General features: G+C 34.9%; 3 protein-coding genes across 8 annotated transcripts; 2 read left to right on the top strand and 1 right to left on the bottom strand.

The window, feature by feature from the left end:
* Positions 1-959: 959 nt before the first annotated feature.
* Positions 960-5088, top strand: LOC138932414 (angiotensin-converting enzyme-like). 4 transcript variants are annotated; one of them, XM_070294260.1, is made up of 13 exons: positions 960-1134; positions 1473-1610; positions 1717-1875; positions 2048-2147; positions 2236-2379; positions 2501-2804; positions 2893-3045; positions 3198-3322; positions 3397-3572; positions 3791-3951; positions 4085-4207; positions 4297-4481; positions 5052-5088. In XM_070294260.1, the coding sequence occupies exons 1-13, from the start codon at positions 1015-1017 to the stop codon at positions 5072-5074; spliced, it is 1911 nt and encodes a 636-aa protein (XP_070150361.1). In that variant the 5' UTR covers positions 960-1014; the 3' UTR covers positions 5075-5088. The 4 variants fall into 4 exon arrangements, with proteins under 4 accessions (XP_070150361.1, XP_070150360.1, XP_070150359.1 ...); XM_070294259.1 differs by lacking the exon at positions 5052-5088 and adding an exon at positions 4583-4738; XM_070294258.1 differs by lacking the exon at positions 5052-5088 and adding an exon at positions 4562-4738.
* A 408-nt stretch (positions 5089-5496) lies between these two features.
* LOC138932226 (uncharacterized protein C18orf19 homolog A-like) lies at positions 5497-7386 on the top strand. 3 transcript variants are annotated; one of them, XM_070293843.1, is made up of 7 exons: positions 5499-5636; positions 5729-5888; positions 5955-6252; positions 6341-6486; positions 6561-6649; positions 6787-6805; positions 6963-7386. In XM_070293843.1, exons 2-7 carry the CDS (start codon positions 5753-5755, stop codon positions 7019-7021), a joined length of 747 nt encoding a protein of 248 aa, XP_070149944.1. In that variant the 5' UTR covers positions 5499-5636; positions 5729-5752; the 3' UTR covers positions 7022-7386. The 3 variants fall into 3 exon arrangements, with proteins under 3 accessions (XP_070149942.1, XP_070149944.1, XP_070149943.1); XM_070293841.1 differs by lacking the exon at positions 6963-7386 and having other exon boundaries at positions 5497-5636; positions 6787-6956; XM_070293842.1 differs by lacking the exon at positions 6787-6805 and having other exon boundaries at positions 5501-5636; positions 6963-7370.
* Positions 7387-7544: 158 nt separating this feature from the next.
* Positions 7545-15486, bottom strand: Jub (LIM domain-containing protein jub). Its single transcript, XM_070293839.1, has 6 exons — positions 13064-15486; positions 11806-11896; positions 9727-9896; positions 9579-9641; positions 9317-9499; positions 7545-9014 (listed from the first exon to the last, which is right to left on the bottom strand). Exons 1-6 carry the CDS (start codon positions 14999-15001, stop codon positions 8793-8795), a joined length of 2667 nt encoding a protein of 888 aa, XP_070149940.1. The 5' UTR covers positions 15002-15486; the 3' UTR covers positions 7545-8792.
* Positions 15487-15862: the final 376 nt, after the last annotated feature.

The following is a 15862-nucleotide window of genomic DNA, read 5'->3' as shown; positions in this document are numbered from 1 at the left end:
TAAAATATTAGTGTGTGATAATTGACTTAAAATATTAGTGCGATATAAAATATTAAGATTATTATATAGAGAAAAATTTATAACTATCCGTATACTTTATTAAGAATAAATATCATTTGATATTACTTATAAAGTATAAGAGCAAATTCTGTGACAGTGACTATCGTAAGATTGTGTTGTCGCTGATTACGCCACCGGTAATTAAAGTTACGGTATTTGTCTACAAAATGAAGGAAGTTCGGCTATTACTCTGCTACGTACCTTTACAAACCTTTTTCTTTTAATTAATATTTAAAAAAAAATAAAATACACAACATTCTTTCACATATAAAATTTATCTCTTTTCCATGACACAGCTGTGAATTATAACAAAAGAAAATGCAAGAGATATTTGTTTTGCTTTGGTATAATAAATATGAGATCATAAAAATATCGAAGATTTTTATGAGTTAAATTAATTGTTATGAGATAAGCGATTGCGAAATTAAAGCGACGTAGGAAGATTATGGCGTGTGCCGCGATGCGTTAGACAGTTACGCTTCACGCACCGATAGTGCCTGTCCCTTCCTCTTTTCGCCCGTGGAATATCTGTCCCAGAAAGACCCGTCTCTTTTTCTGCCATGATTCAGTTTTGCCGCGACGACATCGAGTTGCTATTTCCTCAATCAGTTGTCGAGTGATGACGACGTGATCGATTATCATCTTAAAGTATATAAATTTAAAGAATATTGTGTCGATTTGTATGACGGGATATCATTCGCGATAATTCAACTTTGTTCAAATTTTTGCCATTATTCGACTTATATTCGACTTATATTGGCTTAGTCTTGACAAGAAGAACGTGACAATAATTTGAATTTATACGTATGCATACAGTTTTCAGATAAATTTTCTTTTGTTAAATATTATGTAATATAAACGCGAAGTGTTTCAATTAATATTAACAATTGTATTGTTGTTAAGATTCTTTTTGAGAATGAAAGACATTTTAACGCGTATACGACGAAGCTCATTATGTCACTTATTAATACAGCGATAAACTTGCAATCAAGAATGATGACATTGGGGATTCGTAATCTCATTGTTTTTTGCATTGTTCTATTACGAGGGGAAGCTTATGGAAAATATTTAGAGGTAAGATTCTGAATTGATTACAATCTTTTAACTAAAATTATATCTCTGGTCACGCTCGGAAAATCATAGCTATTATTCTCTCAAACACATCAAACTGGTACATTTAAAATTACAATTGCTATTTCATACTAATACTATATACTTAATATATAGGCTACTGGAAATATACATTTATTCATAATTATCGTTAATTACGTTATGTCCAAGAGAACACAAATTTTCTTTGATTATATAATGGCACATACATTTAAGTAACAACTTAAAAAATTAAGCAAACTATATTAAAGTATCATATTTTATTTTTAAATATTCTTTTTCTTTATGTACCACTTTTAAAGGGTCTCAATGTAAACTTAGGAGACGCTCTTTTATTTCTGAGAGAATATGATAGCGCAGCTTCGTTAATGTGCACAAGAGTGACGATGGCCCAATGGAATTTCGCGACAAACGTTACTGATGCAAATCATCAGAGAATGGTGTAACAGATTTTTTAATTTATACAAAGCGACACATAATAATACACATTAATAATTAAAGAAATAATTTATAAATATTTTATAACATTTATATGATTTTTATCAGGTGGATGAACAAAGATTAAAATTAAAATTTGAAAGGGCTTCTTGGCGGAAAGCAATCACTTTTGCTTGGAGCCGAATACCAGATCCTTTAGCAAGAAGAGAACTTAAAATGATTGTTACAAAAGGTCGAAATTCCTTGTCAGACGATAAATTTAATGAGGTAGATAATTATCTTCAAATAAAAAATACATTAATTTTTAATCCTTTAATCAATATAAATATTATTTAAATCGCTATTAAATGTTAAAAAGATAAATACAGTAAAATAAATGTTTACTACGAGTCTATTTACACAATCGCATTTACGCATTATTATTGTATTTAATTTCCAGATACACCGTTTAATAGCCGAGATGAAAGAGATTTATATTAAAGCCAGAGTATGTCCGTACAAACAAATTGATGGAGAGTGTAATTTGAATCTAGATCACGGTTATTCATTTAGTTTAATCAAAAAATGTTGCAAAGAAATAAATATGCATAAATATAATATAGATGTAACTTTTATATTTATTTTTAGATATTAATAAAATAATGGCACAATCGAAAGACTATGACGAATTATTGTATTATTGGCATGCTTGGCACGAAACAACTGGTCCACAGCTTCAAAATAAATATTTGAGATATGTTCAATTGGCTAATCGAGCAGCTAAATTAAACGGTATAACAGACTTCGGTTACATAAATGTAGCACTTTAGTTTGATATATAAAGTATATAATATAAAACAATATTTTCTGAAAGAATATATTTGAATCTCGCAAAATGTTTTTATTTTTTTAGGTTTTGCCGATGCTGGCGATCAGATGAGGGAATTGTTCGAAGATGAATATTTTCAGCAAAATATAGCAGAAGTGATGTCAGCCATCTCTCCGCTGTACAAGAATCTTTTTACTTATGTACGATCAAAACTGATTGAAAAATACGGCGACAAAATACGAGAGGACGGGCCTTTACCGGCGCATGTTTTGGGAAATATGTGGGCTCAAAATTGGGAAGGTCTGTTCGAATTGGTGCAACCTTTTCCTGCGAGCAGAAAACTCGATGTGACTGTGGATATAATGATTCAGGGTCTCACTCCAATGAGGTATTATGTTCTGAAGCATATGATACACTCTTGTATAAGTATGCAAAATATGAACGATGTTATGAGAGAATATTTTTACGGTAAAAAGGATGTTCCAAATAGCGGAGGAGTTTTTCACTTCACTCGGAATGAAACCGATGCCGCCCGAATTCTGGAAATTTTCTATCTTTGAAAAACCCGTTGATAGAGAAGTTAAATGCACTCCCAGTGCGTGGGACTTTTGTAACAAAATCGATTACAGGTCATCTTTTTGTTATTTTTTCAAATTTTCTTTATTATAAGCTAATTTTTTATTTAATTTTAAGTTAACTTACTGTTTGTGTGTAATATGTATATTATATTAAATGACAAAGTCAACAGTTTTCAAAATTATGATCTTTTACGTAATTGCAGAATAAAACAGTGTACCAGAGATACAATGGAGGATTTGTTATCGACGCATTACGAAATGGCACATTTGCAATATTATTTACAATACAAAGATCATCCATTGTTATTTCGAAACGAAGCCATGCCAGGTATTTTTTTTATTATAAAACTTAATATATTTATATTGTATTCTAATTTCTAATATACTTTTTTTTTAAATCAGGATTCTACGAAGCTGTCAGCGATGCGATTGGTTTATCTATCTTTACTCCGCAGCATTTGCATAAAATCGGACTGTACAAGAATTTAACGGATGATTATGATAGCAGCATAAATTTTTTGATGCTAATGGCTCTCCGTAAAATAGCTTATATGCCGTTCGCTTATATAGTTGATCAGGTAATTAATAACAAATAATTAAATTTAATAATTAAATAAATTAATACATAATCTAGCAGTTATTTTCTATATTTACGTAAGTTTTTTATGACATGATCTTTTAAACAAGACTTGTTTTTTATTATACATATATATATATATATATATAGAGAGAGAGAGAGAGAGAGAGAGAGAAGTAATTTAATAACCATAAATTGCATGTAATTATTTTTTTCAAGTGGAGATGGCATATCTTTAGCGATGGTGTGGAAGATATGACAGCACGTTGGTGGGAATTAAGATTGCAATATCAGGGTATTGTTCCACCTATGCCTAGATCTGAAAGAAATTTCGATCCGGCAGCGAAATATCATATTCCAGCGGACAATCTTTACGTCAAGTAGGTATATAATATATAAATATATTTACTATTATTGCAGGTAGCATTTATAAAAATAAATATATCATTTTTATATTTCTATTAAATGATGTATTAATAAATATATCATTTTTAAATTTCTATTAATTTTTAGATATTTTGTAAGCATTGTTTTACAATTTCAATTATTCCAATCATTGTGTGAGATTTCTGGTCATACAGGTGAATTGTACACTTGCGACATTTATAGATCACGGGAAGCAGGTCGATTATTATCGTACGTAAAGTTTACGAAAACCCTTCAATTAAATAGCGTTTTTATTGGAAATAAATCCTAAAACTATGTTTTTTTTTATATTTATATAGAGATGTTCTATCAATGGGATCTTCTAAACTATGGCAAGACGTTATCAGACAAATGACAAGAGGTAGAATAAATAGGATAGACGCTGGTGCCATGTTAAAATATTTTGAGCCTTTAAATAAGTGGTTAAAACGACAAAATGAGATGCAATCTGTGATCGGCTGGATCACGAATCGCGACGACAGAGGTTTGATCAAAATTAATATTAATCCATTGATTCAAAATATACTATTCAATAAAAGTGCAAAGTGTATCTTGTAAAAATAGGAATTTTTAATTTTGTTTCAGCATTGTTTGCCGAATGGTATCAAAACAGTGCGGAAAAAATTAAATTATGGAGTTTATTTCCTCTACTGCTTGTTTGCAAAGTTTTTATTTATTAATGATTATATTGAATGTATCCGACAATTCGAAAAAAGTATATACTTATATGTATGTACAAAATTTCTCATATCATATTATTATAAAAAAAAAAAAAAAAATATTATTTTAATTTAAATTACTATATGCATATATATACATTCTTACATTTTTTAAATTCTAATATATAATACCAATATTATTAATAAATAATAAATTAAATTTTTTATTGTTTATTATTGATAAATTTTTACATATCCTGAAGTACATATATTATAGTTATATAATGGAATAATTAAAATAATAGTATAATGCACCATTATTATTGAAAAGTTATTCTTTTAATATATTATATACAAAATACATTGTGTAATATATTTTTCCGTTCACTTAACAGGTTGCGGACTGTCGGATATGTAATTTAATATACGGTGTGGTTAAAAAATATAATGCAAAACACTACATAAAGATATATTCGAGAGAGATAATTTTTTTCGCAATTCCAGCTTTTTATTTAGAGTTTCAGGCATCAGCTCATGAAATATAAAAGAAAATATTTTTACGCTGAAACCAATATTGTAAAGAGATATCGCGATTTTTCGCATGACATTTAACGAAAACATGACAGTATATATATATCACCGACCGATCATATAAACGTGGAAATATTAATTAATGTTTTTAAAATGATTAAAATTCCTTCGATTTTAAAAGACATGTACGATGATACGATAGTACGATGTACCCTCGATGCCAGCTGATGTGTCATGTGGTGTCGGTGTCAGCGGCATTTAAATAACTTTTCGTTAATGTTCCAAATCATAGATGTCACTACTTGCGACATTTTGTTCGTGGAATCGTAATATGAGATTAATATATCGTAGCATAGTGTGATATGTTATTGTATATTTTTGTGAATGTATTCATATATGTCACGGATCGAAGATACGGATTGGAATAGTTACGTTTGAAAAACTCTTTCGTAAGTTCTCCATACGCGAATCTTTCTGTATGTTCTTATGTACTTTTTTTATATACAAATCGCAACATAAGAATCTTATGATTGTTGGTTAGGAATAGAAGCGGTGTTTTTCGAAAATGGATGTAATCTTGGCCCGCGGACTGAGATTCAGCTCCGATTTAGGCAACGCTTTGTTACTAACGAAATATTTTCCGTTGTCCGCATGTTATACATGTCACGTCAATACAATACGTCGGAAGTCAACATTTCCTGGTAAGTTGAGTCCTGGACATGTTGAATATCGAAAAGTGCAACATTGAAGCTTGTTTCATTTTGCAGAAAGGTATCGTCATTACAGGACTGCGTCATATAATCCTTTAAGCCTTGTAAATAATGTACTCGTATATCAGAGATCATTGAGGCAGGATGTGAATAAAAATAGTTTTGCTTTGGCATATTATTCAGATATTAAGCAAAGTTCCAAGGGTGAACCCCAAAAATCTCAGACGGAACAGAAGAAAGTATCAGTATTCCAAAAAATGAAACAAATGACCAAAGATTATTGGCATATATTAATACCCGTACACATAATTACTTCTATAGGATGGGTAGCTATATTCTACATTGCCATTAGAAAGTATGTATAAATACAACTGACACATATGTATTCTTTGAATTTGACAGTTAATTGTGTTATATGTGATATCTTTTTTGCATATTTCCAGTGGTGTGGATATAGCACAGCTATTGGAATACATGAGTTTTAGCGAAAAATATATAGAATTAGTACGTAATTCAAGTGCTGGCAACTGGGCAATTACTTATGCGCTTTATAAGATATTTACTCCACTGAGATATACTGTTACAGTTGGTATGCATTTGAATATTTTATAATAGACACTTGCTTATATATGTCCTATTTTAAATATTAATATTAAAATACAGGAGGAACAACAATGGTTATTAGATATCTCAACAAATTAGGCTATGGAAAAGCACCTTTCAAAGCATCATTCAAACGTCAATCAGCAGAGGTGAGTAATGTTCCTGAAGTGCAATGTCATCTGCTGAGAGTGAAAAAATAAACTATGTTTAATATATAATCATCTCTGTGTCTATATTTGAAATATCTGTTTTGTCTATTCTCTTTTTACACGCACACATGGTGCAGCCTGTGCGCAAGACTATAAGTAGGTCACCGATTAATTTCAAATATTTTGTGCTGATCTTTGTTGTTTTTGCTCTGTGCGAAGTATTCTTGTCGCGTGATTAATATATCATAGATCTCTCGCGTTTTCATCAACGTGAGAGATGTTCTCTCCGTAATTGTCTTTAATCGTGTTGTAGCCGATACAGTCAAACAAATGTGCAGCCGAACACAAGACAAAATTCAAGGCAGAGTGTAAAACGGACCGACACACGGAACCGCCAAAACCATAAATATTTCGCCTGCACTATGTCGGATTTACGAATTGGGCTCGGTATAGCTTGAGTATTAATTCTGCCGCGCGCGGTATCGATGTATACTTCTCTCTGTAAATGTAACTATATTACCATAAATTATCTCTTGAATTAAGTTGTTTCTTAATGACTTATTTATCCAATTTGTTTGTTACTCCATATTCAATAATAAGCATTGTTCATATATATTATAACAGATTTTAGTTACATCAAGAAACATGATAATATCTCATGGTAAGAATATTTAGCGGCAATATCGCGCGAAAAAGATACTATAATGTATCTTACCCAAAGAGAAAGAAAAAGCTTTTGTAGGAAAAAAACAATTTCAGTTATATTTTTTAAATAAAAACAATCATTTTTCATAAAAAAATATATCGGAGTTACATAGATTTTTGTCGAGTGCGACCATGTCATCATGAAGGAAATAAATGCATTTTTAGCAGTTTAACTTTATTGAAGGACTGATTCATTTATACATATTATATATGCAATTTAAATAGGATTACATTTTTATTTACAATTCGCGAGAACTTAGTTACTTAGTTACTATATACTAAGTAACACTTCTATGTTACACTTAGTATTAAGTGTAACATAGAATAATTATGTTTATTAATCTTGAAAAGTAACAATAGTTATTTGGCAGCTCGAGTTGTGCGTCTTTCAATATTCTAATAACATTGTCGCTAAATCGATATAGCACGCCTACATACTTTTCAAACATAGTTTTCCAGCTTCCGTTGTTTATGCCGCGAAAATATTAAACGTATTATAGTCCTCGAAGTATATTATATTACATTCTGTCACATATCGATGAACTTTAATATTACGCGAGTCTTTGCAGTGAGACGATATATTTGTCCTAATAAATATTATTAATGAATGTTTTATGAAGTACGATGAGACTTGATTGACGGAGAAAATTCGCAGAAGAATGTTTCCGTCATAAATTTACGTTATGATATGATAAAAACGCGTGATAGATATATACATGTGCTAAAAAGTATGGAATCGTTGCTTAACAACAGATAATTATTATGCTATTATATATCACAGTTGCCTGCGCAACTCGTTCATCCTAATGAGACTACTGTGTTTGCAACAAACATCCTGAAATAAATAACATTGCATATATTAAATATACCACTTATCTCTCTAGACTATCGGTCCTTGTCTTCAATTAAAAAGAAATGTTCTTGATTCACATAACTAGGTTACATAACTATTTACCAATTAAGATGATCTCACAAGGCAGTAATGATTTCAGTTTTTTTATATATCCAGTCTTAGAGTTATGTCAAAATGACATTTCGTTTAAAAGTCAAAATAATTAAAATTGTACAAGCTTTTGATATTCTAAGAACACACTCAGCATGCGACACATTGCAGTTATTATGTTTTTACTATATATTATTGAGATGTATTAATTGTATTGATTCGATAATTCATGAGATAGTACCAAACGTATTAGATTATATTATAGATAAACAATGACAACTATTATATTGATAAATGTAAATGTTTGCCTACATGAATGTATTTCGCAAAGTCTGACTCGTATGTATCTTTTTAAGTCACGCATGCAATTGTAAATGTTCTATTCCGCTATGTGGCTTGTATTTTATTTGATTGATTTCCATATATTTCATTATCGGATGATCGTCACGTGCGCAGTTCGGAAAGCTCCAACAGAAGCTCAAGCATCGATGTAACTTAGCCCATAAACTGATAACTAGCCGACACCGGCTGTGGTGCCCTCGGTTGCGTGTGCGATATGCGTTGGATATGACACGCACGACACATAAGTCTGCCATCGAGTGGGTAGCACCGTTTATCCGGCTCGTCGGTCAACTGCATGCCACAATCCTCGCAAACGTAGCAATCCACATGGAAGTCTTTATCCATGGAGACAACCCTGACCGTTTCTTCGGTTCCCTAAACAGTACAAAATAGAACATACGTTATTGACTACAATTAATGTTTGTAAAAATAAGACTAAAATATGTCGATCAAAATCCTTTTCTCGTAAATGATTACAATCGTGGAATATATCAATCAGGATTTTATGTTCAGTAATATATATATGTATACTTTAATACATATTATTATATGAGCGATATTTTTCAACAAAACACAATAATCTACTTAAATGTGCCGATATTGCTAAGGAATGATAAGAATCAACTTTTATTATGTTTCGATGATATAATAAGTTAATTAATTTAGAGCGCGCATACTTCGACCGGCGTGATTCCCTTTCCACAAGACGCGCACTTAGGCGCGAACATTCTATGGTAATCGTTTACGCAGTAGATCTTATTGTCGACGTCGACCGTGAAAGGGACGCCATCGAGACATTCATTGCAAACGCAACACCTGAAGCAGCCTGGATGATATGACTTGCCCATCGCTTGTAATATCTGTGGAAGACAAAAGACAACGTTATTGAATTTACAATGAGGTTTTTACGGATGATAACGATCGAGTATCGTCGCTTACCATTTCCATAATAAGATGGCCACAAATCGCACATTTCTCGGCTGTCTGTTGGAAACCAGAATACTGTGAACACACAACGATTTTTATGACATAAGCGAATTACCGATCGATTATTATTTCGATCATTTTGGCATTTGAATCGGTTTACCAAATAATCCTCTTCGCAATAAACTCTCCCGTGAACATTGTAGAAAGCTTTGCCACGTAGCGCCCTTCCGCAGGAACAACATATGAAACAATTGGTATGATAGAGATTGCCCATTGCTTGACAAGCTTGTCCGGCGCCAGTCACTTTCTCACCGCACGTATGACAGATACCTATTAGCAAAAGATAATTCAATATGAAATTTTCCTGTGTCATTTATGCTGCATCGCGCGAAATAATTTATAGCCGTTAATTCTTCGGTGGTGACATACGTATGTATTTAACATATGTATCATCGTGGAATAATAAATCACAAATTTGCAAATTTTAAATCGTTAATTCATATTGAAGTCACGATAACAGACTAGTTAGACTAACATTAGATCTGCTTAAAATATAAATTACACAATAGAATCGCATATTATTTCATAAGACGCGAATTCGAAGCTTATTCATTGCGCGAGATACAAACACACGGAGTTTAAGAAGACGAGATTCGTGGTTCACCATCGAAGGGTTAAAAATACACGCGTCGACAGATGCGAGAATGCACATTCACCAGGGGTCGATCGCTGTCAAAAACTACTCAATCCGTTGCGGATGAATGAGAACAAAAAAGCAAACTCACAGCTCTCGATGGGTAATCGCGATCCTGCCATCCCTTAGCGGATGCACTTCCCGTAACTCGCATGCATCCACGCTGACCGTTTCAATTTTGCGATTTGGTTTTGCTAGACCAGTTCTAGCCGGACTAGAATCCGACCAACAAGTCGGATTTGTCTATCTATAACGAGATTACCAGTCGCGCATATAGGACGTATGCAGCGGAGAACGCTGTTCGTCTGCAAGTATGAGCACAACTAGGGGGACATTTACGTTCGCCTAAACGCCTGCCACTTCTCAACTGACATTACTTCGCTCGACCGAGGTTCCTGTCCGCTCGATTCCTTATTGTGCGCGTTAGGCTCCATCCACATTTATCTTCCAAGAGTTATATCGCTGTATGTTATCCTTCTTCGCTTTTCCTTGCATTGCGGGTCTTTTCAGAAAATAGCGGGGCAAAGCATCTCATCGCTTAAATATAAATATTAGATTTTTGAAAGAATACAAGAAAAGAGATATAATAAAAAGCGCAGGAGAATTCGCGTAGATGTATATTGAATTGATTTATCACAGAATATTCTTGTTTCTTACGAAACAGTTAGCATTATTAAATATAAGGAGAAAAGAAAGAGAAAGATAAAAGAGATAATTTAATTTTCTCACACACACATTCTGCATTAGACATAATCAGATATAATCCTGCAACTTGCGTAATCGTTGAATTTATCTCTTATTATCGTCCTCGACATGAGGAAGCCAAAGAAATGATTATATAATTAGATCGATATATAATACAATAGTTATATCATCGACGCGTTTATCGGTATTAGTATGAGCGTTACTTTAACGTTTTTAAAGAGCCGTATGTGACTAGAGAAAGAGAGAGAGAGAGAGAGAGGAACGGCCTATTCGTTTATATATACACTTATACAATATGTATACGCGTGCGTGTCACATACTCGCCCTCGTCCCTTTACATAGGAGAGATGCGAAGAGATACTTGGGTGGAAGCTAACGCGACGTGCGAGAGAGTGAATGCCAACAATGTCGCGCTAAAAAGTATCCGCGACGACGACGCACCGAAACTCGACTCCGTTTTCCGAAACCGGTCTACCGCGGACTCGTTACCGTGGGAATTAGCACGAAAGTGTCACGTGTACCTGCGCTCTTTTTATGGTTTCCCAGAAATATCTAAAATTATGAATTCGTTCGTGCCGATTATTATGTCGTGCGAACCCGTACACGCTGATCGTTTCACTAATCTCTACTTTCTATCACCTCAGGATACGAGGAACATAAAAACAAAATAAAAATATAGATAAAAATGTCGAAGCATGGAAAGATAGCTCAGTCCAAATAAATGACCGCTCTTGCGTCTAGGATCGTTCGTTATCGCGCAGAAATATGGAACACCAAGTGCACCGATAAGCTTATTGTTAGTTTCTCGAAATGAACGTCACGCGAACAATCTTTTTTTACCGAAATACTCTCCTTCCTCCTCCTGTTTTTCCATTTCCTCTTCGAGTTGTCTCGTCAACTCCTCTATCTTTCTCTCCGCTTCCGTTGGCCCCTGCGAAAAGTAATTTGTATATAGAAAACATATCGATCGATAACAGTATCAAATTTTGTCTAAACTATTATTTCATACGTATCTAATCATGAGAAAATTATAAAAAACCATGACTATTACTTGTCTTATTCGGATTATTTATAAAGTAATAATAATATGTTTATGCAAACAAATTTTTTAAACGTTCGATATAACATATAATGTTCTATATGCAAACATTGCAAAATGTTTATTATTTCTACGCGCCATTGTCAATTTCCTAATAATAGAAAGGGAAGGGGAAAAAAAAATAAAAAAAAATGATACAAATAAAAAAGATAAGAAAGGTAAACTGTGTTGAAGTAACACGTAGAAATATGAACGTCTCATGAATAAAACATCATTCGGCGAATGCAAGTTGCTTGTCAGCGGCAAGCAATTTACTGGCTATGATTCACCGAATGCGTGAAGAAAGAATTCTTTGGACGAAATTACCATATAAGCGGTTATCGAAATTTTGTGGATTAGAGACTGAATGGCAATAAAGATGTGCACAAGCGAGAAAAATATAACGTTTGTGAGTCGCATTTTTGTTCAAAATGCGCGTTAATCTTATCGCCACATAGGTCAAGCGTTGTGTAAAATAAGCGATTAAAGTGAGCATTAATGAGATCATCGCTGGTAAAACACAAAAAAATCATGTTCAAAAATTATTCATGATTTTTGAGAAATTGCATTGGACGGCTAACATTGGCGACTATCCATAATTTATGTAAATAAGTTACATTGTTTGTGAGGAGAATGTAATTTAAACGGGATAAGATTACGCTTCGGTGAATTTGGGATGCGTCAGCGCATTGTTTATCCCTCTTGTACGAATTTTATATATAGTCTTTATGGCGTTCAGCCAAGGTACAAGCTTGATATATGTCGTATATTATGGTCAACGCGTTTCCTTAACCCATTTAACGCAGTTGTATTAATTACGCTACCTCGATTATTTTTTTTAGCAAAATATGCAGTAATGGTAACAAACGAAAATGCGATAGAAGTATGGTAGATATAGAAGGAGATGAGAAAAGCATGTACAGGATTTTTGAGATAAGATTTGTAGTGCAGATATAAAATTTCTAGTAAAAGCGCAAGATTTCTCAACAAAAATTTAACATGCAGTAGCGATAGACTTACCGAAGGTCTAGAAATAACATTATAGGGTAGCAATCCCTTCCCAGGTGCAGGCTTAATCGGCGGACTAACGGACTTTCTCTCTTCTGCCTCCGAATTGGAAGGTCTTTGCAATACAGGTACACCGGCACTTAAGAGTACGGGCCCTGCAACTCCGCTGGTGACACCAGGGGGGAGACTAGTGATCCTAGGACCAGTATTGATGTCAGTTTCACTGGCAGTAGTTGAAGCACTAATGACAGGAGCTTGCACCTGTACACGTATAGGACTCCCAATGGAACTGTTGAACGAAGGATGCAATCCATGTCTAGGTGAATTGACCATATTCTGCGAAGTAATGTCTGATGGCATCTGACCATGCGTTGGACTTGTTTTTGGAGATTCTCTTATCGCATTATTGCTAGGAATAATGGTCCTAGTAGGATCACTTCGACTCGGAGAATATAAAGGCGAACTCTTTGTAGCTGGGAGATCCGATACATCTGAGACATAATTCCTATCACTTTGTTGCAGCGTACCTAATCTCAAATGTTCCGTGGAGCGATTTGAAGAATAAACAGGGGAATTTCTTGCAGGAAAATCCGGTCGATTTTCTTGATGATGGTAATTCCTTTCATTCTGAGGCATTGCACGATTTGGAGAGTAACATGGAGAATTATGACATGCTGTCTGCTCCCCTGGGCGAATTCCATACACTGGCGAATTTCTAGCTTGTGAGTCACCGGTGAAATTTGCAGTTCTCGAAGAAGGATCAATATATTGCTTGTAATTCTGTGTATTGTCCTGCCGAAATTGGGAAGATTGACCACTATCAATTTGATTTGTAGCACGAAATGCTTGTTGTCCACTCATAGTACTTTCCAATAAACCGCGATAATGATGAGGTTCCGGTGGTAAACGTATAGGAGGTGATTCACTGTGATACGGTAAACCGGATTTAGGAGATTGTTGCTGTTGTTGATCAGAGTTGTAATTAAAATTTCTGTTTGGTTGTTGCAGTTCAGATGGAGGTACATAAGCGCTTCTTCCAGCCTGATGGTCTGAGGATGTAGAGGATGAGCTCTGTAAGTATCTAGATGTAGATGAATCTATTGACCGCTGTAAACTTGAACCATCATAACTTTGACCACATATACTTCCACTCCTTTGTTGAGTATATGATAAATTTTGAGACATACCGCGTTGATTTTGAGATTGAGAACCTACCTTTCCAGTCATAACAACATAATCACCACCATTGATATTTGCTGGATGATAATAATTTGGCGGGACCTGAGGTCCTGGCTTATTTTGTATGTTCTCAGAGAAGTGTACTTCCTGTATATTTTCATATACCGGTGGTGCCTCATACGGAGGTAATTCTTTTGCCGGTGATGTACTTTGATAACGATTGCCAGTTGGAACTTGCGGTTGAGCTTTTCTATAATTTCCTTCATAGGAATCACCAACCAAGGAAGCTCTAGGACTACTTTTCGGACTTTTTCGAGATTCTATTGGATGGTAATAAGGAGGATGTGGCTGACTCTGCTGCGGATAATAGTCTATATTTTCATAAACAGGAGCCTGTTGATGAGCTCCGCGAGTCTGATTCTGTTGCTGCTGTTGTTGTAACGTATTAATTTGCTCCACTGGCTTGGGAGTAGCAAATCGTGAAGCAGCTATTATGTTTTCACGCTCATATTTATAATCTGTGCCTGTAGCTGCCTGTCTAGAAATATCCGAAGAATTGCCTTCAATGAAGCTCTCAATAGCACCGACGGATCTACCGGACGTTCTCGCATCGTTTCTATTGATCACGTTCCTGGATACAGGCACCTGGGCCTCGGGTCTGGAACCTGAGACCCTGGTCGCATTCGTCGCACCATCGGTGTCCGCGGTATCATCCCCCAGATGCAGATAACCTAACTTTTGTACGTAGGATGTGTCCGCCGAATTGCACATTGGCAGGGATTCTCGTTGGCACGTCGATCACACCGATCAGAATGTCGTCTATTTCCTCGCGTGCACTCCAATTTCCTGCAATTTTTCAGATACAAGATAGTGACGAATTTGATTCGAAGCGACCTGACATCGTATACGTCAGACCGATATCGTCGAACTCTTCTCTCTCCTCCTTCTTCCTCTTCTTCCTTCTCCGTTCCTCCTTCTAAACGTGCGCGTCTCGTAATCTTCTCACGGGATAGCACGAAATTCAACGCAAGATATGTATCGCAGGTCCTTTTTTTCTCCTTCGATTTCGGACTACACCCCTCGATCAAGGCGTCTCGGACTCTTACTTCTCGGATGTCGACCGGCGCAGATCTCGGGGCTCCTCTCGTTGCAACACCGAAAAATCACCACCTGCGAAAATTTATGCGACGACGCACACGCACGCAGTACGCACGAACGGATCAACGTGCATCGTCTTCTGTCAAGACAGGGATCTGCGGTAGGTGCCGCGATTTTATGGAATTATTCTGTGGCGGTAACTCTGTTATTCGCTCCTTATCCGTAGAGCGGCGCTAGAAGCAAGTTCATTCAGTGTAATGTCACCGCCTGTCAATGGAAGCTACCCATATGGTAAAGTTTGAATGGAGTAGTATGTAGTACGTAGTACGTAGTACGAGATGGCAATGTGGTTAGTGGTGCCATCGGTGGACGAAATGTATAGTAGCTTACGAAAGCTTGGTCGTTTGTACAGGATACCGATTAATCGCTTTATGTCCGGATTTGTGGCGAAGAAAGAGAAACCTTAGCCTCGTATTTTTTTACGTAGATTAATCGAGGTAAATATAATAATTACATTCTTTTCATCGGCGTCTG

This window comes from Polyergus mexicanus, unplaced genomic scaffold, assembly GCF_030449975.1.
Source record: "Polyergus mexicanus isolate NDT 795.1 unplaced genomic scaffold, iyPolMexi1.0 SCAF_4, whole genome shotgun sequence".
NCBI lineage: Eukaryota > Metazoa > Arthropoda > Insecta > Hymenoptera > Formicidae > Polyergus > Polyergus mexicanus.
The sequence above is the reverse complement of the archived record's forward strand: the minus strand, read 5'-3'. Positions and strand labels throughout refer to the sequence as shown.

Excerpts from the sequence above, each read along its gene's own strand:
- LOC138932414 (XM_070294258.1), top strand. The coding sequence starts at position 1,015 with ATGTCACTTATTAATACAGCGATAAACTTGCAATCAAGAATGATGACA. Across the intron at positions 2,380-2,500 it reads TCGAGCAGCTAAATTAAACG|GTTTTGCCGATGCTGGCGAT; the intron begins GTATAACAGACT and ends TTATTTTTTTAG. Across the intron at positions 3,573-3,790 it reads TCGCTTATATAGTTGATCAG|TGGAGATGGCATATCTTTAG; the intron begins GTAATTAATAAC and ends ATTTTTTTCAAG.
- LOC138932226 (XM_070293841.1), top strand. The coding sequence starts at position 5,753 with ATGGATGTAATCTTGGCCCGCGGACTGAGATTCAGCTCCGATTTAGGC. Across the intron at positions 5,889-5,954 it reads TCGGAAGTCAACATTTCCTG|AAAGGTATCGTCATTACAGG; the intron begins GTAAGTTGAGTC and ends TTCATTTTGCAG. Across the intron at positions 6,650-6,786 it reads TCAAACGTCAATCAGCAGAG|CCTGTGCGCAAGACTATAAG; the intron begins GTGAGTAATGTT and ends CACATGGTGCAG.
- Jub (XM_070293839.1), bottom strand. The coding sequence starts at position 15,001 with ATGTGCAATTCGGCGGACACATCCTACGTACAAAAGTTAGGTTATCTG. Across the intron at positions 9,642-9,726 it reads ATTGCGAAGAGGATTATTTG|TATTCTGGTTTCCAACAGAC; the intron begins GTAAACCGATTC and ends GTGTGTTCACAG. Across the intron at positions 9,015-9,316 it reads AGGGAATCACGCCGGTCGAA|GGAACCGAAGAAACGGTCAG; the intron begins GTATGCGCGCTC and ends TGTACTGTTTAG.